Source organism: Brachyhypopomus gauderio, chromosome 20 (genome assembly GCF_052324685.1).
Source record: "Brachyhypopomus gauderio isolate BG-103 chromosome 20, BGAUD_0.2, whole genome shotgun sequence".
Classification (NCBI taxonomy): domain Eukaryota; kingdom Metazoa; phylum Chordata; class Actinopteri; order Gymnotiformes; family Hypopomidae; genus Brachyhypopomus; species Brachyhypopomus gauderio.
The window spans coordinates 7353678-7380641 of NC_135230.1; the positions used below are offsets into that span (position 1 = coordinate 7353678).

General features: G+C 40.7%; 2 protein-coding genes across 2 annotated transcripts; both read left to right on the forward strand.

The window, feature by feature from the left end:
• Positions 1-27: 27 nt before the first annotated feature.
• Positions 28-26964, forward strand: LOC143484420 (GTPase IMAP family member 9-like). The gene is made up of 5 exons (XM_076983114.1): positions 28-83; positions 19718-19821; positions 20796-21045; positions 21260-21341; positions 21465-26964. The coding sequence occupies exons 2-5, from the start codon at positions 19748-19750 to the stop codon at positions 22292-22294; spliced, it is 1236 nt and encodes a 411-aa protein (XP_076839229.1). The 5' UTR covers positions 28-83; positions 19718-19747; the 3' UTR covers positions 22295-26964.
• LOC143484479 (uncharacterized) lies at positions 8041-15044 on the forward strand. The gene is made up of 2 exons (XM_076983216.1): positions 8041-14588; positions 14862-15044. The coding sequence occupies exon 1, from the start codon at positions 8479-8481 to the stop codon at positions 14536-14538; it is 6060 nt and encodes a 2019-aa protein (XP_076839331.1). The 5' UTR covers positions 8041-8478; the 3' UTR covers positions 14539-14588; positions 14862-15044.

Here is a 26964-nt window from a genome sequence, read left to right on the forward strand (position 1 = left end):
TAATTCGGTTCGACAAAACATTTGTTAACTCGATGGCATTTTAATTTTGGCCAATAGTGGAGGAACACGCGTAGAATAACGAAGTAAGTTGAATCGTTTCTATTTAATAAGCGATTGTGTTTATAAAGTAATGTATTATTGAACGATTATTTATTACTGAACGATTTAGAGATATCTACCTGAACGTAGTTTAAATCAATCGCAGATGAATCAGCGGTTCATTCAACATATCCAGCTATGCGTTAGTTTTGGTTTGCTGCACAAGAAACACGTTTATCTAATTATGGGTGTGTTTTATATTATGTAAACTATTTTACTGAACAGTATATGTGCTGATTCTTAAAACGTGCCAAATTTTATATGATTAACTACAGTAACGTTTTATCGGTTAGTAGCTTGAATGGAATATAATTTGTATAGATTTGCTTTTTAAAATTTAATAAACACATAAATCGTTCCAGAAATTGATGTAATGCACAATCCACGCCGTTGCAATAATATCGCTGAACAGAATTCTGTTCAAAAATGAACAGATTTTGATGGATTTGATTGACCAACCTGTATTTTAATGTGAATGTGATCAATCTTAGGAAAAATCTACATTTCTAAGACGTGCACACAAAGTTGTGGAAACTATTGTGGTTTACTAGTAGGCCTATATTTCTTTATGAAGAAAGTGAACGAGTTTGAATCAGGTTGTACTAGAAATATTCAAAAGTCGCAAAATACAAGTCCAGGTCAAGTCAAGAGTTTTTTCAGGCTGGAGTCCAAGTCAAGTCACGAGTCAATATCAGGATACGCTTAGGGATAGATTTTCAGGGTTGCCAACTTTTGAAGATCGCTTGGAGTGAGATTTGAACCTGGAGGAGGTGGCTAGTGTAGTGTAGTGTAGAACGTAAAATGGACACAAATTAAGTGTTATATGGCGATCTATTGCTCGCCGGTGGTTGGCGCTAGTGATGGGACATCTGAAGCGAGGCTTCGAGGCGTGTACCAAGTAATAAGGGGGCGTGTCCAATGAAGCCCCGCTTCGGAGCTTGTGTCATATTGAGCAAAATCACGTGATCAGCAACAAACCCTCGCATAACATCGGCCATGTCATTGCTTCATTTTGCGTATCGTTTTTCAAAATAAAAGTGCTATAAACCCTGTTGCTTCGTGGGTTGAAGCAGGTGGTTACATTTAAATTTAAAATCTGGAACGCTCTAAATTCTTTTTGTTTGATCAGGATGTACATCAGATTCACACGTCAAAAACAGACTAAGGCCCCGTCCACACGACGCCGGAGGTTTTTAAAAACGGAGGTTTTTGTCTCCGTTTTAGCCTCCCGTCCACACGACGCCGGAGGTTTTTAAAAACGGAGGTTTTTGTCTCCGTTTTCAAAAATATCTCCGTCCACACGACACCGGAGGTTTTTAAAAACGGAGGTTTTGTCTCCGTTTTAGCCTCCCGTCCACACGAAAACTGAGTTTTTTGAAAACGCCTTCCAAGGTGGAGACTTTTGAAAACTCCGGTCTCGGCGTTTTCGTGTGGACAGGGAAAACGCATGTTTAGGAAAACGCTGACGTCACATAGGGATTCTGCGCATGTGTTTTTTTGTTTACATTCGTTCAGCTTGGACAGCTCCATGATTGCTTTCGTTGTCACTGCAATTGGCGGATTATTAACATGTGTACAGTTTAATTTAATGCTACTTTCGCATTACATAACACAGCGGAGGCGCCTAAATGCGCTGCGTTCAGTTTTTTCAAATCGTCATATCAAATCGTTCCCCTAATCCCTTTCGTGTCATATTTGGTCGCTAAGTTGCCTGTAATGTGCTTGTGATAAAGTGCTATGTGATGAATGTGTCTGTACAATGTAAGCTTCTAATCGATGTATGTATGAGTGTTTTTAATGTGCCTGTCAAACCTACCACCCCCGTGTGTTCATACTCATTCGATACCCCGCACCCATTCAATGTATGTGTAAGTCCGAGTTCACAAGCATTACCCGTTGTGTTGAAACAGGGCTGCTTTCTAACAAAGAAAGCAAGTATTCAAAATGGCTCGTTCCCTGAATCAATCATCCGCACTACACGCTACAGTATTGTAAACTATATAAATCCTGTAAAGCTCTTTGTGACATGTGTTGTGAAAAGCGTTATACAAATATATTTGATTTAATTTGATTCTTCAAGTGTTTTGATGTCATTCTGTGGGAAGTACGATCGCCCTCTGCTGGGCTGGCATGTTAATTGCAGCGTTTCACGGCTGCGTATCAGCTGCGTATCCATGCTGAACAAGCTGAGCAAATGTAAACAAAAAAAGACATGCGCAGAGTCACTATGTGACGTCAGCGTTTTCCTAAACATGCGTTTTCCCCGTCCACACGAAAACGCCGAGACCGGAGTTTTCAAAAGTCTCCACCTTGGAAGGCGTTTTCAAAAACCTTTGTTTTCGGTGACCGAAAACGCCGTTTTCGTGTGGACGGGAGGCTAAAAACCTCCGTTTTTAAAAACCTCCGGCGTCGTGTGGACGTAGATATTTTTGAAAACGGAGACAAAAACCTCCGTTTTTAAAAATCTCCGGCGTCGTGTGGATGTAGATATTTTTGAAAACGCTGATCGTGTGGACGTAGATATTTTTGAAAACGGAGACAAAAACTTCCGTTTTTAAAAACCTCTGGCGTCGTGTGGACGGGGCCTAAAAACCATTGGAAGAGGCAAACCTTATTTGTAATGTTAAAAACCAGATCTAGAACACCCAATAAGTGATTATTTTAAACACATTCTGTTTTTTAACTCAGTTTCTAACTTAAAATATTCAGTCTGCCTCAACAATAACACAATTCCCAATATAGTAAATTCCAAATATAGTCAAGTACAACATATCTTCATTGTCAAATAAGTCCATGACATACAAGAAAACCCAACACAACCACTGATCAAGGATTAGATTGGCTACAAATCATTTTAATAATTAAAACATGACAATTAAGTATGATTTAATTGATTCTCCTGTTACTAAACATGAGTTTGATGGACACTTTGTGACAATATTGCATTTACAAATTTTAGAAAGTATGATCCAACTGAATGACAAGGCTGTTACAGTTTCACCAGCAGATGTCACTAGTGAGTGATGAATGAAGCCTCAAGTAATTAACCTTTTTGCAAAGCAAAGTGTTGGAAAGCTTCATTGCTTCATGAGGCTTCATTTGCCCATCACTAGTTGGCGCCAGAGCGAACTAGTAACTCATTGAATCATAGATATGGATCAGAGGTAAGGTAAACTAGATTTTTTTTTTGGCGTGAGATATCAGAAGTATGGCGTGAGAGCGTGTGAAGACGGTCAAATGCGTGTGTCTCAGGCTTAATGCGTGAGAGTTGGCAACCCTGAATTATTTTATATATTACTTTGGTAGCTCCTACTGTCCGCCGTCCAGCATTATCGGCCACTTCGACATATTGTGTATTTTCTGCATCTTAAGGCTTAGTTATACTTTTGTGAGTGACCGTAGCGATCGACTCCGCAGACCTCGCGCGAACCTGCTCACGGCGGAAGAGTTTATTGACACGTGTTCTCCGGAACGATATAATGTAGTAGGCCTATAAACACCCCTCAAAAAGAACATTTACCTGACGAATTTTAATATTGCATTGTGTTCCAGGTTTGAAAAGTGCTGGAATTTAGGCTAAAGTACTTGAAAATGCTTGAAATTGTAACTATTTCTTTTCACAACAAATAGCAATCTGACTGAACAGCTCTCTTGTATTAACAAGAGACAAATACAGGCAGGCCTCTTGAAATTCCAGGGCGAAACATGAGAGAAAGTGAAGACGTTTAAGATTGGGCGTTTTGAAAATAAACAACCATTAAATAATGTGATAAAAAGCGAATGATTTCGAATCATTTCGAGTATATGTATAAATATGTAACTTAATTAAGCTTACGGTGCGGGAAAATATTGAAAATGGAAAATTGAAAGTGACGCACAAGTGCTTGAATTCTACCTTGATGTATGAACCCTGCAAACATGACTTTGTTCATTGCGCTGAAGCGCAGCACGTGCGAAGTTACAAAAATCAAGAGGCGCACGACCTTGCGACACGACAGCGAGCGGTGCCATCGCGCATGGGTGGAGCCACCGCGATTGTGTCATTTTTATAAACCTGGCTTTAGAATGACATTTAAACTTTATCTGAGCAAAAAAACACATCTCGCCATTTCATCATTCAGAACATCCTTTCGTTACGCAATTAAAGGAATTTAGATTAAAACAATACTTTCCATATTACTCTATAATAAAAGTAACTCGTTACCAGGGAAAGTACCTATTTGCATTACAGTAAAAAAAAAAAAAGTTATATGCCAATAAATAAGGATTTTTTGAAAAAGCAGTTTTCACAGTCAGTTGAAATGAGTAGATCATAAAGGTGTTTAACTTTTGACATTTTTTTGCACATTAATAGACAAAATTAAACGCAAAAGTAAACAGTTACCTAACGGCGTTATTTTTAATGGCGTTATTCGCAACACTGAATGTATGAGAGAGAGAGAGAGAGAGAGAGAATGAATTTGTCTTAGCACGTGTGTGTGTGTGTGTGTGTGTGTGTGTGTGTGTGTGTGTGTGTGTGTGTGTGTGTGTGTGTGTGTGCAATGTATTTGCAAGTCTTCAAAAAAGTGGTGGTTACAATGCAAAAAGGTCAGCATATTGACATGATCAGAAGTAAGGCTTGCCCTACGCTTTGAGGCAATGTTCCCAGCAGCAGAGAACAAACGCTCTGAGGGTGTTGAGGTGGCTGGAATACTCAGAAAAGACTTTGCAAGCTTTGCCAGGTTTGGGTATCTTGCTGCATTTTTTCTCCACCATTGCAATGGATTCTCTTTTTTGGAAAGAGGATGTTCACCAAAATACTGTAATACCTCCTTCTGCACCTCTTGATTTTGCTTCTCATCCTCATGATCACTCCTACTGGAGTCTGATGATGATGATCCGAGAACATTGAGAAATGATCCCTTGTCTGTAGTAGTTGGGCGGTCGTCTTCTATTTTGGTTGTGGATTCATTTCCTCTTTTATTGGACCATCTATCTTGCTTTTTGACAGTTAGTGCCATTGTTTGAATTGTACTTTGGACCTTAAATGATTCTTCAGAAGGCAAGAACTTAAGTTTTCTAAACCGAGGGTCCAAGGCAGCAGCAAGGAGGGCAGTATTAGGGTTGTCAGGTTTAAATTCAAACAGGTATTCCCACCTCTCTGTGATTTGTTCAGCGGCAAGACCCTGAAATGCCATCACTGGTGCACTTTCAAAAGCTGAACTCAGGGTGGATTTCTCGAGGGTCTGTACCAGCAGTGGAAGCGCAGACAGGGTCACATATTGTTCCCCACTCAGGAACACTGTAGCCCCTTTGAAAGGTTCAAGAATCTGAGTCAGCTCTTCTGTCATGATCCACTGCTCCGGCTTCAGATCCAAATAGTGATTCTTTGTCCAAATGTCTGTTGTTAGTGCAAAACATTGTCTCCTTAAGAACACTCTTTAATTTCTCAGTTATTTCTGAGTACTTTTGTGCCATCATATTTGTGAAATGTGTTCTTGAGGAAATGGTGTATTTGGGATTGAAAGCTTTAATCATATTCTTAAATCCTGTGTTAAATCCACCATGGAGAGTGGGCGCATGTCTGTGATGAGCATATTCAAAATGCTGTTGGCAAAAACTGCAGCTTCCTCTACAGTGCATGAGGGATCTGTCCGGATGAAGGTGTTCAGAAACAGTCTGAATCGTGGTTTTAACTAACATAATTTTTTTCCGGGACTGAATATTAAAAAGAAGAAAAACCGGGAAAAACCAGGACAGCCCGGGAAAAACCAGGACAGCCCGGGAAAACCGGGACAGGCACGTGAAAACCGGGACAGGCACGTAAAAACCGGGACAGTCCCGGGAAAACCGGGACAGGTGGCAACACTACCCGCGACGTATATTGTTTTTAGCCTACCTGCTGCTAAATTACACCATTTGTACAGGTAGGCCTAATTTATCCAGTGTAAATCATCACTTACCACTGTCTTGTGTTTTTTTGTGTTCCTCTTCCTTCTTTTGTTTTCTCTTTTGGCTTCCGGATGGATAAATTCGCTTCATGGTTAAGTTTCATATTTGCCGGCGTCTAAAACTTGGCTGTCTGCCAGGACAGTGTCTGCCTGCCTTCAGCAGCTGGTGGGAGGGGCCCCCTTGAGGGGGATTCTGAGAACAGTGTCATTGCTCATGACTTTGAGAATGTAAAGGGGGGCTCACACAGTTTGTCGCTGCATTTAATTCTTAACCTGTTGTTGTCTGGGGGCCCCAGGCCAACTTGGGGCCCCAAGCAATTGCCTGGTTTGCCTGCCCCATCGCGACGGGCCTGTGTGTGTGTGTGTGTGTGTGTCAGTGTTAATTTTGACAGCAATTTTTTATTTAGTCTTAGTCTTTTGACTAAAATGTCATTTAGTTTTAGTCATAATTTAGTCATTGATTTGTTTTTAGTCTTAGTTTAGTTTTAGTCGACTAATTATCATTAGAATTTAGTCGACTAATTATCAAAAGAATTTAGTTGACTAAAATATAAATGGTGTAATAGTCATTATATACACTTGCACAAAATGAAACCTTTAACCAGTTACAGAATATTGTTTTTTGTGTGTGCAATATATACAAAAACAAATTTCCAAACAACTTTATTGACCTGAACTTATAGTTATTGAGCATAACAATAACCAAAACATTGATGACCAGTAGATGGTCCGCTCTACCTGAAAACATATGGAGTTTTTTATGAACAATACATATTACATTCTATATAAAACTGGGAGCTGTAAAAACAGCAATGCCATAGCCTGCAGATGTCGTTTCATTTGTCGTATTTGTCCCAACATCATCATCCCACATGGTTTACACAGCATCTTGTTTTTCTCAAAGTCAAAGGAGAAATGTGTCCATATATAGCCGCCCATCTTTCTCCCTGCTTACATTGTCGAGTTAACTTCGAGTTGAATTTCATGAGTGACCACAGTTCACAGGCTGGTATGGTCTTCCCGGGTTGTGCGATGTGAAGACGTAAGTACTGATTGGACGGTTACCGGTTTGTCCCGCCTCTCCGTGTACGCTAAAGCAGAGTACAGCACCCACCCACCCGCGAACCCGTGGCTATTTCAAAGTTAAATCCGTACCCGCCCGGACCCGTTAATATTCTACCCGTTACCCACCCGTGCCCGTGAAAAATCACACAAATCGAAAGTATTCCATTAGAGCACTTTATTTTTCAATGCGCCTCTGAAAAAACGTCAGTACAACACAAAATAAAATCTAAGGATGCTGTGCAGGAACAGTATTCCTATCTAAAAGTAGCAACTGGTAAAACGCAAGAAAATGTATGCAGCCAACTGGTGGCATAACACATTGCAAAATGAGAGGGGAAAAATGCTAGTATAACAAAAAAAAAATCGCATAGGTTCACAGTGGTAGTAGTTGCCTATCTGCTGTGGCGGGAGCCGTAAAATTGCGGTATGTGTAAAACCCACCCGTTTCAGCATTTATTTGCCCATACCCGCGGGTACCTGACCCGGTGCAGGACTCTACGCTAAAGTAGTTACAGTTGGATCTTTTCTTAACTTATCCCTACTGTAAGAGCCAGTTAAGGGTTAATTTATTGTATAAAATAATTTAGTTAAAGAGGTTAAAATATGATGAAGATAATTAATAATAATAATCCATAATTGTTGCATTCTCTAAAATGAAAACAGAAATTAGTAATGTATAAGTTTGAAGAAATTTCTGTACTTTCAGCTTCCGTCAGTAACCCTTTTTGTTTCCTGCTTAAGTTAGGACGGACAGACGTCAGTTGGAGTTTTTGGAAGCAACACAGTTTTTGGACCGAGTCATGTTGAGTTCAATGTAATGTCTGATGTTTATAAGTAAACATTTAAAGAGGATTCTATCTCACTCGCGTCTTTCAATACTGGTTGTTACTCAGAGGCAAAGGTGGCACAAGAAACTGGTGAAAGAAACGAAGCGCCTCTACAGTAGTCCAAAAACTAGCTAACTCGTAGCCTCGCTGAATTAACCTGGATAGCGCAGTTCGGAGCTCGCCCAGAGAATCCGTGAAACGGGTTATCCTCTGAAGCATTCTCCAGGAAAAGGTATCGAAAATTCCTCTTTACCTCTAAGCTTTGTGAAGAAAGTACGTTGTATGGATTCTAAGATGGTCCACGAGTTCGGACGAAAACGAAAGTAAAAAAAAAAAAAAAAAAAAACCACAAAAGGGGGCTAACCAAAGTTAAAAGAGCTAGCGCGTTGGATCTCTTCCCTGTAAGAACGCTCGTGAATAACAGGATTGGATTCGGTCAAGGTGGAGTTTTGCGATTTGGAAAGGTTGTGTGCACTCGGCTCGTTAAGAAAGACAACTGAGAAGTGTTTTAAAACCCTTGTGCGCGCAACGTGAGCATTAGCTCCACGAATTGTAAGATGGCCGATGAAAATAAAAACGGACGTGGCAAAGACAGAGTGGAGCAGGGAAGACCACGCAAGCTAACTGAGAAGGGTATAGAGGAAAGATTACAAAGGTTCATAGCATTGAGGAGACGAACTTTGGGAACTCTAACTAGCCGAATGAAAGAGATAGAGGCACTGATGAGTGCAAAAAATTTAGAAAATGTTAAAGATATGATGGAAAGTGAATTTGCACAATCCCTAAATGAGTTCAATAGTCTCAACAACGAAGTTGGCAATCTGTTGTCTGAAGATGAAAAAATGCTTGACCAGGATAATTGGTTTGTACCAAAAATGGAAGTTATCAAAGACTTTATGAAAATAACTAAAAGATGGATTGCAGATGAGCATGAATACACAATGAAGGAAAGCATGCAACTGGAAGAGCAGCATGTGATAGATGAACAACAAGATGCCATTCTACCGAGTGACAGTGTTTCACAGGTAAGGGTCTGCAGAGCTGTAAAGGATCACCTGCGTGGGTCTCGTGTAAGTGGAACATCATGTGTATCGTCCACACGTGCTAGACAAGAAGCAGAACACGCAGCTCTGCTGGAACGTGCAGCAGCGTTAAGGAAAAGACAGGAGCTTGAATTCGAAGCAGCTAGAATTAAAGCTGAAAAGGAAGAGCTAGAGCTGGAGACTGCATTAGCTGAAAGCCAAGCAAAATTAAAAGTGCTTAGAGAATATGAGAGGTCCGAAGATGGTTCCAGTTGCCATTCGTCAGCGTGGAAATCACTAAGCGGGAAAATGAATAAGGAAAGAGATGCCATGATGCTACAGCAGCAAGCTCATGTGAATGTTCATGTACCAACGCAAGTGCAGCACTCCAGAATACCACAGCAGCCACAGCCAGCTTCCAATCAGAGTCCTAGAGCTCAAACGAGCAGAGGTGATGACATCTTTACAGTCATACAAAAACAGAATGTAATTACCGAGCTACTTGTAAAACAACAACAGCTTTCACAGCTACCGAAAAAGGACATTCCTGTGTTCAAGGGTGACGCGCTCCAGTACAAATCCTTCATAAGGGCGTTTGAGCATGCAATTGAGCAGAAGACTGACAACGATCAGGATAAGTTATACTTCTTGGAACAGTACACGGATGGCGAACCTCAAGAACTGGTACGCAGCTGCGTTCACATGACACCTAGCAAAGGCTATCACGAGGCAAAACAGCTACTTCATAAGCATTATGGGGATGAGCTTCGCATAGCCAGTGCATACATTGATAAAGCGCTCAAATGGCCACAAGTGAAGTCGGACGACAGGACAGCGTTGAATGCCTACGCAATGTTTTTGATTGGATGTTGTAACACTATGGAGGACATTGAATTTTTAGAAGAGATGGACAATCCAACCAATCTACGGACAGTAATATCCAAACTGCCGTACAAAATGAAAGAACGTTGGCGTGCTGAAGCTTTCGAACTTAAAGAGCGAAGAGGAAGGAGAGCAAGGTTTGCTGATTTGGTGAACTTCGTAGATCGCCAAGCTAAGATAGCTATGGACCCCCTCTTCGGTAATATCTCAGACAGCCGCACAACCGCGCCTGGAAAGATGGACCAAAGGGAAAACAGGCCAGCAAGGAAAGAGGTGCGTGGAAGCAGCTTCGCAACTAATGTTGCTGCTGAAAGCAAAATGTCCCAAAAAATACATATCAAGCCTGCTAACACGAGTACAACAGTGAATGCCTTTGATAAACCATGTTTGTACTGCCAGCAGTCTCACACCCTTGCTTCATGCAGTATGATCAAAGGTCGGCCACATAAAGAACGACTAGACTTTCTGAAATCAAAGGGCCTATGTTTTGGATGCTTGGTTCCTGGCCATCTCAGCACATTCTGCAAAAGAAAATTAGAGTGCAAGGAATGTGCATTAAAGCACCCTGATATTCTGCACAAAGTTAAGGATGAAGGTTCTGTCTCCGTCCCAGTAAAGAAAGATGGCGCTCAAATTAAAGAGGTGCCCTGCGCAGAAGCTCCCATCTCACAAGAGTCCTGTGGCTTTACGGGGGCCGGAGAAGCTGATTGTGTGCTGTCAATAGTACCAATAAAAATCAAGTCAAAGAATAGCGACAAACATATAAAAACGTATGCTTTTCTGGACCCGGGAAGCACAGCAACCTTCTGCACGGAAGACCTGCAAAGGAAATTGAACGTGAAAGGGAAGCCCACAAGAATACTTCTAAGCACCATGGGCCAAGATGAACCAGGTGAACGAAAGCTCGTGAACAGTTTTGTGATATCTGACCTGGAAGTGTGTGGGTTGGAAAGCAACGTGTTCATTGAGTTACCCAAGGTGTTTACTCACAGCAGCATACCTGTTCATGCCGGGAATATACCCAAACAGAAGGATGTTCAGATGTGGCCATACCTCCACGAAGTGAGCTTGCCAGAGATAGATGCTGAAGTGGGACTACTTATTGGAGCAAATTGTTCAAGAGCATTAGAACCCTGGCGCATCATTAATGGTCAGGCTGGAGGTCCCTATGCTGTGAAGACGGCCATTGGCTGGGTTGTGAACGGGCCTATAAGGAAAGACCTGAATGAAACAGAGAATGAACCGCGACCTTTCTCAGTCAACAAAATCTCTTTGATGGAGATTGAGAGGTTATTGGTCCAACAGTATAATGCTGATTTTCCAGAGCGCAGCTATGACGACAAGAAAGAGATGTCTCAAGAAGACAAAATATTTATGCGGTGTGTGGAGAAGACGTCAATTTTAGAGAATGGACATTATATCATTGGATTGCCATTCAGGAATGAGAAGCTCCAAATGCCTAATAACCGTTGTGTGGCGGAACAACGTATAGCGTTTTTGCTTAGGAAGTTTAAGAGGAATGCTGAATTCTTTGAAGACTACAAGGGATTCATGGAAACCATCATTGGTAAGGGCTATGCTGTCCAGGTTCCTACACACCAACTGAACAGAGATGACAAAAGGGTGTTTTATATACCACACCATGGCGTCTATCACCCAAAAAAACAGAAGTTGCGGGTGGTATTTGACTGCACGTCCTCATTCCAGGGTAGGTGTCTAAATAGCGAACTGCTCCAGGGGCCTGACTTGACCAGCACATTAGTCGGAGTTCTTCTGAGATTTCGTGAGGAGTCAGTGGCAGTAATGGCAGACATTGAGTCAATGTTCTACCAAGTTAGGGTGCCGGAACATGATGCGGATCTACTTCGTTTTCTTTGGTGGCCCAACGGCAGGTTGGATGAGCCCATGGCGGAGTTCCGGATGACCGTGCACCTCTTCGGAGCCAACTCTTCACCAAGTGTAGCTTCTTACGCACTCAGAAGAACAGCAGAGGATCACAGAAGTGTTACTTCTCCATGTGCGGTTCAGACAGTCCTGAATAATTTCTACGTGGATGATTGTCTGAAAAGCGTAGCTACAGATGAAGACGCAATTACCTTAGTCAATGATCTTAGAGCCTTGTGCAACAGTGGAGGGTTCACCTTAACAAAGTGGATGAGCAATAGCAGAAAGGTGTTACTGTCAATCCCTGAGGAACACAGAGCCAGTAAAATGAAAGACCTGGACTTACGACACGACGCTCTGCCAGTGGAGAGAACACTCGGTGTTCAGTGGGACACAGAAATGGATACTTTCACATACAGCATGAAACTGCAAGACAAACCGATGACAAGAAGAGGCATATTGTCAGTCATTAATTCCATCTATGACCCCCTTGGGTTTTTGGCCCCAGTCATCTTGCCTGCTAAACTTTTGTTGAAAGAGCTCTGTAAAGAACAACTTGGTTGGGATGAGAACATTGGTGAAAGGCATGCTGAAGATTGGAGGAGATGGGTGAAAGATGTTACTCACCTCACCAATTTCCACGTGAGTAGGTGCTTAAAACCCACCAAGTTTGGATGCTCTACTGCGGCGCAGTTGCATCATTTTTCAGATGCCTCAGAGTATGCATATGGCACTGTGTCTTATCTACTGCTAGAAAATGAGCAAGGCGAGAAACACTGTGCTTTCCTTATGGGGAAATCAAGAGTGGCTCCTCTCAAACGTGTCACGATCCCTAGACTTGAGCTGACAGCAGCAGTTATCGCGGTGAAGGTTGACAAGATGTTACATCAAGAACTTCAAGTTCCACTGCAACAATCTGTCTTCTGGACAGACAGCACAACGGTGCTCAGATACGTCTTCAGTGAAGCTGCTCGTTTCAAAACGTTTGTTGCGAACAGAATTTCCTTGATCCGAGAAGCAACCAAGCAATCTCAATGGAAGTACGTCAGAACAGACGAAAATCCTGCAGATCAAGCCAGCAGAGGCCTGAAAGCGAAAAGCTTGGTGCAAGGAGGAACGTGGATGAGTGGACCAAAGTTTCTGCCGAACGAGAACGATTGGCCGGAACAGCCAGTGCTGTGGAAGGAAAGCCTGGACGAAGACCCAGAGGTCAAGAACTCAGTCACTGTTAATACAGTCAAAGTAGAAGAAAGTACAGAACCAATGAGCCAGCTGATCGGCTATTATTCAGATTGGAATAAGCTTAAACGATCAGTGGCTTGGATTGTAAAAATAAAGGATGCTCTGTGGAAATGGAAGGAAGAAAGTAAAGAGGCATCAAGAGCAATCGATCAAACTGAAAAAGACACTGGAAAGCGACGATTAGAGCTAGAACGGCATATGAAGAAATTTAAAGCTACATCAGGAAATAAATCGCTTACCTTGGAGGACTTGGACACAGCTGAAGCGGAAATAATACGGTTCAGCCAAAGACAGCATTTTGGAGAGGAAATCAAAGTTCTGCAGAAAGGCAACAATCTCAGTCGCAGTAGTGCGCTGTTTAGACTGAATCCGACTCTCCAAGATGGCACCTTGAGGGTTGGCGGAAGACTTAACAAGTCCGCTATGCCAGAAAACGCTAAACATCCAGCAATTCTTTCTAAACACAGCAAAGTTGCCACCTTGATCTTGAGAGACATACATCAAAGAACAGGACACTGTGGGCGCAGTTATGTGTTGGCACAACTGAGATGCAGATATTGGATTCCACAAGCCAATAACGCAATCAGGAAGATCATTAACAAATGCACAGTCTGCCGTAGGATGACGGGAAAGGCTGGTGAGCAAATGATGGCGGACTTACCCGAAGATCGCCTCCTCCCGGACCAACCACCTTTCACGAACACCGGCGTTGATTACTTTGGCCCGTTTGAAGTTAAACGGGGACGGAGTTCTGTTAAGAGATACGGGGTGATGTTCACTTGTCTCTCTCTCCGAGCCGTGCACATTGAAGTTGCTGACAGCCTTGACACGGACTCCTGCATTAATGCAATACGCCGGTTTGTATGTAGGAGGGGTCAAGTCAACACCCTGAGGTCAGACAATGGGACAAATTTTGTGGCAGCTGAAAGAGAGTTAAGGGGAGCCATTCAACAGTTGGATAATGACAAAATTGAAAGAGCCTTTCATCCAAAGGGAATAAAGTGGATATTCAACAGCCCAGCCGCCTCCCATCAAGGCGGGGTTTGGGAAAGACAAATCCGCAGTGCGCGAAGGATCCTTAATTCCCTGGTGAAGGAGCAAGCAATGAACGATGACTGTCTTCATACAATAATGTGTGAAGTCGAAAGCATCATCAATGGAAGGCCACTGACGAGTGTCTCGGATGATGCAAACGACATCGAGCCTTTAACCCCCAATCACTTATTGCTTCTGAAGTCCCAGCCAATCATGCCTCCAGGCACCTTCTGCAAAGATGACATGTATGCAAGAAGAAGATGGAAGCAAGTCCAATATCTTGCAGATTTATTCTGGTCTAGATGGACACGAGAATACCTACCCCTTCTTCAGGAGCGCCAGAAATGGCTGAAACCTAGAAGAAACTTCATGATGGGAGATGTCGTGCTATTAGTGGATAGTTCTTCCCCTCGCAACTCCTGGGTCATGGGGAAGGTAGTTGAAACAATGCCAGACTCCAGTGGAATGGTGCGGAGAGTGAAATTGAAGACAATGACCAACACTTTGGAAAGGCCTGTAAATAAACTGTGTCTGTTGAAAGAAGTGATGTAGACGACTAACAAAGGAAGACAAGTTGGTCTTCATGAACATTTGAAGTATAGGTAGTAGGCTCTTAATGTTTAAGTTTGTAATAGCTTAGTCCTCCTGCCTAACCAATTAGGGGCCGGGTAATGTAAGAGCCAGTTAAGGGTTAATTTATTGTATAAAATAATTTAGTTAAAGAGGTTAAAATATGATGAAGATAATTAATAATAATAATCCATAATTGTTGCATTCTCTAAAATGAAAACAGAAATTAGTAATGTATAAGTTTGAAGAAATTTCTGTACTTTCAGCTTCCGTCAGTAACCCTTTTTGTTTCCTGCTTAAGTTAGGACGGACAGACGTCAGTTGGAGTTTTTGGAAGCAACACAGTTTTTGGACCGAGTCATGTTGAGTTCAATGTAATGTCTGATGTTTATAAGTAAACATTTAAAGAGGATTCTATCTCACTCGCGTCTTTCAATACTGGTTGTTACTCAGAGGCAAAGGTGGCACAAGAAACTGGTGAAAGAAACGAAGCGCCTCTACACCTACCTTTCACTAAACTAAATCAGGTCTGAATGAATGTCGTCGCTGGCATGGGCGCAGATGGAAATTCTGAAGTGAGGGGGACCAAGCTGTACAATATGTACGTTTATGCTTGTAGATGCTAGATTTCGGATGGGGTCAATATAATCTGGAGGGAACATGTCCCCCCCGTCCCCAGTGCCATCTGCGCCCTTGGTCGCTGGCCAATATTTTTGTCTCGTTTTTATTCGTTGACGAAAATGTCCATTCATTTCATCATCGTTTTTATCCTTTCGTATAGTTTTAATTTAGTTATCATCTCGTTTTCGTCATGAAAAAAGGTTCGTTGACGAAAACTGACAAATTATTCGTCAACGAAATTAACACTGGTGTGCGTGTGTGTGTGTTTGGAGGGAGAGATGAGATTATAAATTACATGAGTGAGATCATTTGCTGTTTTGCTACTTATTATGTCTAGTCACTATCGACTCATAACACGTGCTATAAATAATTATAACTACTGTACATTATAACAAGCGCTAGTCTTATATCAGTTATAATCATAAACATACCTTGTAGAGGCCCCTAAACCACTTGGAGAAGCGCAGTTCCTGTGCGGATGCTTTCGGTTTAGGTGCTGAAGCATTGAGGAAGTACTGTTATGGTAGGCCAGGTCTGTTTTACAGTAAATACACTGCACTACGTTGTCCCCCTTGCACAGCGAAAAATGGTCCCACACTTTTGACATTTTTGCCATTTTACGGACACCGCTATCTTCATTTTCCGCCATTTCCATCTAAACAAATCACGCCGCCTTAAACCTGTGCGTCAGTCTGTGTAAAACAATGATACCCGAGCTGCGCAGTAGTACAAAGCGGGATTGATACGACAGTAGAAACATTTAAAATAGATGGTGCCATAAATTAAACTAAGCCTCGAGGCAAAGAATTTGCCTAGAGTATTTTTTGTAATCGAATTAATCGAGTTACTCGAAGAATCGTTTCAGCTCTACTTACGTGGTCTAATGCATGTCGTTAGGTATATATTGTCACGGTACGGCGGGCCCCCTACTGGTCACTACCGTTCACAGCGGCAGTTGTCCTGTTGTTGTTGTTGTTGTTGTGTTCGTCCCTCAGGTGGGCGGGGCCCGCGATCCGTCTCACCTGAGGGTCGTTTGTTTGTATATATCTGTCTTGTCTTTGTACCAGTTGACCGCTGGTTATTATATCCTTGTTTCGGATCATGTCACAAGTTTTTGGTTTGCGCACATTCTTCATTAAACCATCCATTTTCCCTGAGACTTGGCGTGATTGCTTCCATTTTTTTTCGCTCACCCTGCTCGTCACATATATACAATATATAAATAAGAAAAAGAAAAAAATTGTGACAGATGTGGAAATCTGCATGATCTGAGAAAGTGTCCAGCCTATGGAAAAATTTGCAAGAAATGTGACAAGAAAAATCACTTTGCAAAGATGTGCAGGACAAGCATCCAAAATAAAAATTGAAGGATTCATAATGTATAACAAAGTCAGAAAAGTGATGAAGATATGTTTATTGGAACAATCAAAGTAAAGAAAATAAACGCTGTTGAAAAACCACTCTGTGACAATTACAGATGGTCTGTAGTGACAACAATAAATAAGAAAATTAGGTATCGAATTGACACAGGAATTGACTGTAATGTTATTTCAGCAGAAACATTGAAGGCTCTGAATATTTACAAAGAGCTTTTTACAAAGTGTCACACTGCAGGTTAGTGACTTACTCAGGCCACAAGATTGGGCAAGAAATCAAGTACAAGTACAAAGGTCAAAAGCACAAGATTGACTTTGAAATAGTACAGAATAATGCTCCAGCTATACTAGGAAGATATACATGCACCAAATTAAAAATGGTAAAAAGACTGTACAACATGGGCAAAGGTGATGTCATACCAAAGGAATACAAATATCTCTTCTCAGGATTTGGGTGCTTACCAGGAGACATGGTCAGGCTTACTCAGACAGACTGCAAATACTGTTTCCACCTCCATCAAGCAAAATGTCTAGCGATATGGATTGTGATATATGTCTCTTATGAATAGGGGAAATCACTTGAGTAATCAACAAAACTAGTTCAAACTGAGAACATTTGTGATGCATCTGATTTAAAACAGCCTTATCACATGAGATCAGGAAGATTAATCAAAACTCCACTGATATTCAGAGAGTGAAATGTTGTGCATAGGTGTATATGATTGTGTTTATCAAGTTTAAGGGCATGAAGAATGTAAAATATATTTTCATGTTCAGCGAGCTAAAGTCCTATTTAGGTGGTTCTATAAGTTCATTCAGTGGTTATGTATACTCACTTGGTCTATTGATTTTTTTGTTTAAAACGGATTTACTTGACTCCGTTATATTTGGAGTTATGCACCAGTGATTTATATCTGTTTTTACCTACTGGTATTTGTTATTTAAGGAATTATTTACATGTTGTTGTCCTTCGGTTTGGTCCAAGAATTTAAAATTCCATATAGCCAAAGGGTTCCACCTGCGGTACTCCAGCCATAGCCATGGCAACCTCGTTTGTTTACACATAACACTTCTCTCCGAATTTCGGCTCGCGACTAGAGACCGTATATATAAGTGGACTGGACGACATGAGTGAAAAGTGAAGCCTCCGTGTTTCAGCTGCCCTCTAGTGGCTGGCTGCAGTACAACTTTTAACCCCGCCCATTCCCATGTAAGTGAACGGGCCGGACGAGAATTATTACACGTAAAATAAGTTTTTTGAGCAATTGTATTTTGTCAATTCTATAACACCCCCAGTGGCGGACTTAGCAATTTGGGGGCTCAAGGTGAAATTAGCTAGGGGGCCCATCAACATTATTATGCAAGAAATAAGTTAGCTAGTCAGGGGGCCCCTACAGTGGGCTGCAGTGGGAGGGGCCCAAGGCAGTTGCCTAGCCACGCCTTTATGCAAAGACCGCCTCTGAACACCCCATTGGGTTAGTATCTCTCCCAAACTGGTCATGTTTTTCTCTACGATAAACAGATTTTATAGAAGTTATTAAGTGTTACTTAAAGGGATGTGGCGATAAGGTGATTGACAGTTAATAGCTGCGTTGATTGACATCTAATACCAGACGCTCAAACGTGAACGCGCTCAAGAGCAAAACTCTCGACAGCAGTATTAAAACCTTTTATCTTTGTTTATTTTGTAAAACATCAAAAGTGTCTTTATACCACACTGCAATGTCTTGTTCTGCAGTAAATTGTTGTAACAGACCATTAGGGTCAAGTTCTTTGCAGTTCTTTCGGTAAGTAGCTCAGTTAGATATTTGACTAGCTAGCCAGATGTTAACTTTAAATCCTCTCAGGTTAGCAAATTGTGCTAGCTAATTCGTAGTTTAGTGAATTGAACGAAATGTACTTGAAGCATAGACCGTGTACACATGTGTGTCTGTGTGTGTATACACCAGAGACGGGGTGTGTGTGTGTGTGTGTGTGTGTGTGTGTGTATATATATATATATATATATATATATATATATATATATATATATATATATATATATATATATATATATATATATGTATGGTAAACACATACAAGATTAATTATGTATATAGAGTTGAAGTCATTCACATTAAACCTCATCAAATTAACCTTGCTTTTTATATTTGGCTCTGTTAGCGCAAAGATTTATTTCAGTTAGAATGTTTTGTGCTAAGTGCGATTCAAACCAAAGGATTCCTATTCAGCATAGTAATAATTACCTTCACGCTATAAAGTAAGTAGCATAGATTCACGGGTTGTAACTTCTTGAAGCTGTGTCAAAAGTGCTATACAGATGAGCTGGCCAATCTGGTTTTCCTTGGAAAGGAAAGTGGGGGTCGGTGCTTCAAACGCGTACCATGTCATTAGCAAGACAAAGGGCACTAATCGCTTCACAGCGGGAAAGTGGGCTATTCGGTGGCTGATTTTCCTCGCGAAGATTTTCGTGGCGTTTGCAGTCCTAGTGTTAAGTGAAACAATATCTTTAAGTAGTAGCTAGCTAGGTGGCACAGTCCATATGCACGACCCCGTCTATACTGGTGGGCATATCCTAACGAATGTGATCAGTTGGGGCGGAGATACTGTCCTGCCTACCGGTTCTAATGTGCATGCACTGGCTCCAAATTTCATCTACTGCGCAAGCGCATCCAAAATGGCAGCGTCCATGACGGCCTTCTTTGTAGCTTCAAAAATTCACAATGGGAGTCAACAGTGATGTAGCCTACCGTCCATTATATATACGGTCTCTGCTCGCGACAAACAACGTCGTGATGCGTCACCAGAAAGGTGATCATCGAAAAGGATCGAAACAAATAATCAAATCATCAAAACGAAAGTAAGAAATAATGGCAAAATTAATACACAAAGAAAGTATTTTTGCTTTAACTCGCACACAGTTTCTGGATAACATACTGACTCTTACTGTTCATGAGTCATTTTAGACGACTCCGACTCAAGTCGAGAGTCATTAGGGATGAGTTTCAAGTCAAGTCGGAAGTCTTTTTGTAGGTGACTTAAAAGTGTGACTTTGACTTGAGTCGCTCACTCGAGTGCTGTACTAACTTTCCACACTATAAAAAAAAATTGGTTTAGTAAATGAAATACACTCGTTTTTATTTTCTTGCTTGTGATTTATGCAGAGACTGATAAAGTTGACGGATCAGCAAATCATGATGACGGACGAAAGAGTCTTGCTTGATAATAATAGCAAAGATTTTTCAGACAACTCGGAGTCACAAAACAGGTAAGATGGACAGATCTATTGAATCATCCCCCTCAACACTGTTGACAAATGCTCTTTTCATTTTTTCTTTTCATGATCGTTACATTTGGCTGCTTAACCACTGTACTACCTATAGTGATGTCCAGGAAAGATAAATGCTGATAGTTAAAAATATAAATACATTTATAAAGATTAATAAAATCTCTTAAGTACCATGATCAGCATGACTGTTGCTGACTACCCCAATCAGACAGATCACACGTTTTCTGTATGTTTTGTATTCACTGCTGTACGAATGGGGGCAGAAGCAATCCATATGCAAGTTTAACAGAACAAACAGTAAACAGGAGACACAGCGGAGGCAGAGATGGAAACCACAGATTCTAGATCTGTCCAGGCAGAAGTAACTGATGTTCAGAGTAACATGGAAAAACAGGAAAAAAGGTCAAATACCATAGATGGAGCACAAAATCACGTATTGACAGAACAATTGCCATGTGCTTCCTTGTTTTGGTTCTGTTCTGCCCCTTGTTTCTGTCCCTGTGTTGTAATTGTTTTTACCTGATTTTAGTTTGTTCCTTGTTAGTCCATGCATTTAAACCCTGTGTTTTGGTGTTCTCATTGGTCAGCTGTTGTTGTTTAGTGTGTTCACAATGTGGCTATGCTTGCCATTCAATGTGTTTCCAGTTGGACGTCCCAAATCTCTCAGAAGTTCACATATAAGATTAGGAAAAAAAGTGTGGAGATATTTAGTGTGCAATGTTTACATTAGTCTTTTGTTAGATTACCTTTGTTTAGTGATTTGTTTTATTCCTTTATTGTTTCCTGCACTTGCGTTCTGCATCTTGCCTCCTTCTTGGTGACCAATAAAATATCCTGCACAGTTCTTTAACAAATAGTTAATTTAAAAAGAAATGTAAATGTCCAGAAATATAGTAACATATTTTCTTTATCATTTTCTTATTTATATTTGCCTCAATGTCTATAACATTCAGGTTCTTCTTGTCCAATGACGATAACAACCGCAGAAGTAAATATATCACAAATCATATGATCGAGTACATCAATATTAGACAAGAAGAGGAACTGAAGAGGAGAAAGATGAAAGAAGAGATGGAAGAAAAAGAAACACCGATCAGAAGACAGTTAGAGGATGCAAACAAGAAGAACAAAGAAATGACAGAGGAAAACGTAAAACTTGGGAGAGCTTTAGAAGAGAAAATTAATAAAATAAAACAAATTGAGGTGAGGATTTGATTCTTCATGTAGTCTACAATTAATTATGACTTACATCATAGTGTTTTTTGTTTATCACATGAATTAGACCTTGTTCATGATATAATGAATATAATAAACTATAAATATCAAATAAAAATCACCAGTAACCCTTAACAAAACACTGCCGTTTGACCTCATCAAACTCTTAATAGTTGAATGTGTTTTTACCTGCTTTTGGTAGAAAGACAATAAACATTTAACTTGGATGGTCTATTTGCTCGGTGTGCTTGCATCACTTATTGGCTTGTGTTTATTCATCAAAGGTAAAAATGTCAAATATTCCCAATATTTCATATATATTGTAAAATTAAGGATAACCACTGTCGTTTGGTGTCATACATGTATAGCTCAGGTGTGTTCTCAGGTTTGTTTTCTGTTTTTTTAAGGACCAGAGGTGACCCAGCTGGAGCTTCGGCTGATGCTGGTAGGTAAGACTGGAGCAGGAAAGAGTGCCTCAGGAAACACCATCCTGGGAGAAGAGGCCTTCAGAGATGATGCTTCTCCTGAATCTCTGACACCGAATTGTAGCTCATTTACCAAAGTCTTGGATGGAAAGAGAATCACTCTGATTGACACTCCTGGAGTCAGTGACACGTTCGTATCAGATCCATCAAATATGAGCCATTATGACTGTATCTCTAATGATAGTAATATTCCTCATGCATTCCTGTTGGTGATAAAAGTGGGGAGATACACAGAAGAAGAAAGGAACGCTGTGAAGTGGATTCAGAAGAAATTTGGAGAAAAAGCTAATAACCTCACAATGGTTCTGTTCACTGGTGGAGATCTGCTTGGACGAATATCTATAGATAAATATATCAATCAAAGTAGTAAGCTTACCAACCTCATAGAGATGTATGGACGTAGGTATCATGTTTTCAACAACAATGACAAGGGAAATCGCAATCAAGTCACCGAGTTATTTAAAAAGATTAATGAAATGCTGCAGAAGAGTCTGGGTTATAATCACATAGCAGAGGTTTCCAAGAAGGTTGAGAAAGACATCAAAGAAGACATGGATAGGAAGATGGGAGAAATAGAACAGATGAACACAGAGGTGCAAGTCCAGCTGAATGAAAAGGAAGCTAAATTAACAAATGAGAAACTTAAGAACATAAAACTTAGGAGCGAGTTGGATGGAGCAAAAAGCTGGCTTTGGTATGCTGTTGCTGTCATAATCTGTCTAATACTCGCGTTAATCGGTGCTTCGCTTTAAATTGCAGGACACAGGAGGTTTTAGATTTTCTGTTACTGTTTCCTCCATTTCTAAGTACAAAAATGGAAAAAATACTTACTGGCAACCAATAATGCAATACAAACTATAATTTATCAATGACCTTGCACCACCCTACATCACAGAACTTGTACAAATCCATCAGCCCAGCAGAGCCCTACGGTCAGCTGGCCAATACCTACTTAAAGTGCCAAAATCTAGATGCAAGCACCGTTGGGGATTGTTCCTTTTCTGTTGCTGGTCCAATGTCCTGGAATTGTCTTCCCTTAGAGTTGTGTTCCATCTCTGACCTGGTTCTGTTTAAAGCCAAACTTAAGACCTACTTATTCAAAAAGTAATTTGACGTATAATTCTTGACACTTTAAATTACTTCTACTTTTATTTTAAATGGTTTTATGATATTGTTTTATTTGTTTTGTTAAGCACTTTGGTCAATGCAAGGCATTGTTGGAAGTTATATAAATAAATACATGGTGTTATATAAATACATTTTGATTTGATTGATTCATGGCTGTTTACCATCCAGATCTGATTACTGTAATGCAGTGTATCTTGGGGGTCAATGGGACATCTCTTGCTTGATTACAACTAGCATTTAATGTGGATTTGCACATTTCTTCATTTGAAAGCATTTAAATAATTTAATATGGATATGAATTTCTTCATATCTTTTTCATATCATATATAATTTTGACTTTCCAGTCACAGTTTAAACCTAAATGGTGATTGAGCCTTTGCTGTAACTTTGCCAAGACACTGAAACCAGACAGAGTTGTTAATAGTTTCATAATTCAAGCATAAGAGATTGTTTTATTGATTGGCTTTCTGTAACCATTAAGGTGATTAGTAATGACTGCATGCAGTGGTACCATTGTATTTAAAAAATGTGGATGAGAATGTTGAGTGATATAATGCTGGCTGTAATAACTTGATTATCAGAGATGTATAGTAATGAAGTAAAAGTAGATGTACTAACATGCTGTTTCTACATTTACATTTATGCCATTTAGCAGACGCTCTTATCCAGAGCGACTACATGTAAAAATATCTACGTCCACACGACGCCGGAGATTTTTAAAAACGGAGGTTTTTGTCTCCGTTTCAGCCTCCCGTCCACACGAAAACGGCGTTTTCGGTCACCGAAAACGGAGGTTTTTGAAAACGCCTTCCAAGGTGGAGACTTTTGAAAACTCCGGTCTCGGCATATTCGTGTGGATGGGGAAAACGCATGTTTAGGAAAACGCTGATGTCACATAGTGAGTCTGCGCATGTCTTTTTTTTGTTTACATTCGCTCAGCTTGTTCAGCATGGATACGCAGCTGATATGCAGCCGTGTGGACGGAGATATTTTTGAAAACGGAGACAAAAACCTCCGTTTTTAAAAATCTCCGGCGTCGTGTGGACATAGATATTTTTGAAAACGGAGACAAAAACCTCCGTTTTTTAAAATCTCTGGCGTCGTGTGGACGTAGATATTTTTGAAAACGCTGATCGTGTGGACGGAGATATTTTTTACAACGGAGACAAAAACCTCCGTTTTTAAAAATCTCCGGCGTCGTGTGGACGGGGCCTAAGGCTGAAGGCGCTAAATTTAAAATATCCACCCAAATGTCCATACGTCTGCTCTTATCATTTTGTGGAGGGGAAACCAACACCAGATCATCCTTATCCCGAGAAATGGCTCGGTTATGAAGCTCCGATGAAGCAAACGCGTTGGGTGCTTGTGAGGCTATCAGATAAGTAACTATTTTATAATCAGTGGCCACATCTTTTCCTTGCATTCATTTTGTAATTTTAAGTAATTAAGTAAAGAAGTAAATAGACAAGAATGCCTATTTTATGAAAAAAATCATTAAAATGTAGTAGTGTACACTAATGCAAAAATAGCTGACCGGAAGTTCTAACACAAAGGCGGAAGAAACACACACTTGAAAGTGGGCGTGGTGAAATACGGTGAATAGAAGTAAAAGCCCTTGTCAGTGGATCCTCCGCATTATCAAAATGTATGTTAAAGTCTCCTACCATTATTATTTTGTCACTACATACTGCTAAATTAGCTCGTTTAAAATTGTTTAAAAAAAATCTGAGTAAGGCCCTGGTGGTCTGTATACATTAGTTAGGGAAAATGTACTTTTATTTTCAGATGGACTAATTACATTAATAGACTGCATCTCAAATGAGTTTGAGATATCTAGGTATTTCTGATGAATTTCTAAACAATCACGATAGATTATACATATTCCTCCTCCTCTGCCTGACAATCTAAGTCTATGTATATAACTATATCCCACAGGAGTGGCTTCGTTTAAAGTTAAATAATCACCAGATTGAATCCACGTTTCAGTTAGACATAGAATATCAATTTTCTGGTGAGTTATAAGTTCATTCACTAAAACTGTTTTTGAGTTGAGCGATCGAATATTGATTAATCCGATTTTCAGATCGGTCATATACAGTGTTGGGAACGTTACTTTAAAAAAGTAATTAGTTATAGTTACTCACTACTTGTTCAAAAAAGTAACTGAGTTAGTAACTGAATTACTCTATAATAAAAGTTACTCGTTACCAGGGAAAGTAACTATTTGCGTTACAATTAAAAAAAGGTTATATGCCAATTAATTAAGTTTTTTTTAAAGCAGTTTTCACAGTCAGTTGAAATGAGTAGATCAGAAAATTGTTTAACTTTTGATATTTATTGCACATCCACAGACCAGTGCAGGATAAAATCCTTTAAAATCCCAAATCTTTGTAAAAAAAAAAAAAGCAAAAGTAAACAGTTACACTATATAAAGTGCATTTACATCTATGAAAATAATTTAATTCTCTCAACCTTACAACAGAAGTAAACTTAACAATAAAACCTCTATTCTTAATTAAATAAATCAAATACCCAGTCTGGTAGACATTCAGGAACTTCAAGTATTTTCTTAAATAATGTTTATATCGCCTTGAAAGTTCTAGTTTTCTTCGGCTTGCACCTGATGCCATTTCGGCCTCTTCTCCGTTTGTGTCGTGTCACTCGTGCTTCGGCGCGTGTAAAAACACTGGCTCTGATTGGCTATCATAACGCTGCCTTAGCCAATCGCTTACTGACTTGTTAAGTTAAACAGGCATTACACCGAGGACTGACCTATCGAGATCTGTTACTCCTCACTAGCCTGGGCAGCGGTCCGCTCGCATTAGTATATCAATATATAGTAACGCACCGCTTTTAATGACCAGTAACGTAAACGGCGTTGTAACGACAGGAAAAGTAACTAATTATATTATCCAGTTACTGACAAAATGACGACGTTACCTAATGCCGTTATTTTTAACGGCGTTATTCGCAACACTGGTCATATATGTAATAATTGGATGTGAAGTCTGAATATTAGTTAAAAACTTAGGACGGACTATTTTCTTATGATTTAGTTTAACCCGGGGCACAGACACAGTCTCAATACTATGGGAACTTGGTGACGCCTCTAAGCAGCTCGCAGACAGGTTTAGCCCGTTAGTCTGCGGCATGGTCGCGACTCTGGTTAGTCAGCAGCTCCTAGTACTACACTGCCCACTAACAGGCTACGGGCTATGCTGCAGGATAACAAGGTGGCGCCATCCCGGGTGGGGTGGACACCATCCCTGCCTAAAAGACCAGGCTTGCCCTCGAACTCTTTCCAATTATCAATAAAGCCCACTTGATTTTCGGAGCACCACTTGCACATCCAGCGGTTTAACGACGTGAGCCTGCTGTATTGCTCATCGCCGCACCGCATTGGGATGGGGCCAGAGCAGATTACGGCATCGGAGGGTTAAGCCAACGCTCGTCTGTGCACTCATTCCGTCTGCCCGCAAATTGCACTACAGGTTGCTCCTCCCTGTAGTGTTCACCAAGTCGGGCAGACACACAGCGCTCAATAGGAGTCTCGTCGCAAAAGCCAGTCGAAACCGAAAGTGACTGCGCTTTCTTCTGTGTGTGACGAGACATCCTTGTTCCCACAGCGCCAGAGGAATTCCTGTCTCTGGTTTGTTCGCGCTGTAACACACGAGAGTTAAACTGCTCAGAGGTAGCCACCAACTCGTTACAGTGACTGAACTCACCAGAGTCTCGCTCCCTCGCTGTGTCCTGTGATGGAAATTTGATGATTTCCATTTATATCAGGCTTTCTTAGCATATATTAAACACATTAGATATAGGTGTTAGAGATCTTTTTACATATACGTGTGTTAATCATGGCACTGAAGCCATTCTCGTGACTTCAGTAGGCCTCAGATGTGTGTGTTTGTGTGTTCTCGGGACGACCTCGGCTCAGGCCTAATCTGATGTTCCTCTGGTGTTCCTAAACTGACCTCGTTGGAGGCGCCTAATCTCCACTTGGAAAGGACTACGGCGGCACTCAGTCTGTCACGCCATCATGAGGATGCTGAGCGCGGAGGGGACATGCATCATATGCATCTGTCAAATCAGTGTTAATTATTTCATGTATTGTCCAATCACATTTGGTTGATCACCTCATGTTCACCTCGTGGACACCGTGTGTATTGATGATTAAAAGTATAAAAGATGAGAGTTCGGAATGGGGAATTAGCTCTCTGCGACAGACACCTGGTGTGTTTGTAACTGAGATCTCAGGGGTTAATCCATGTTATGTTAAAATAAATCATTGTAC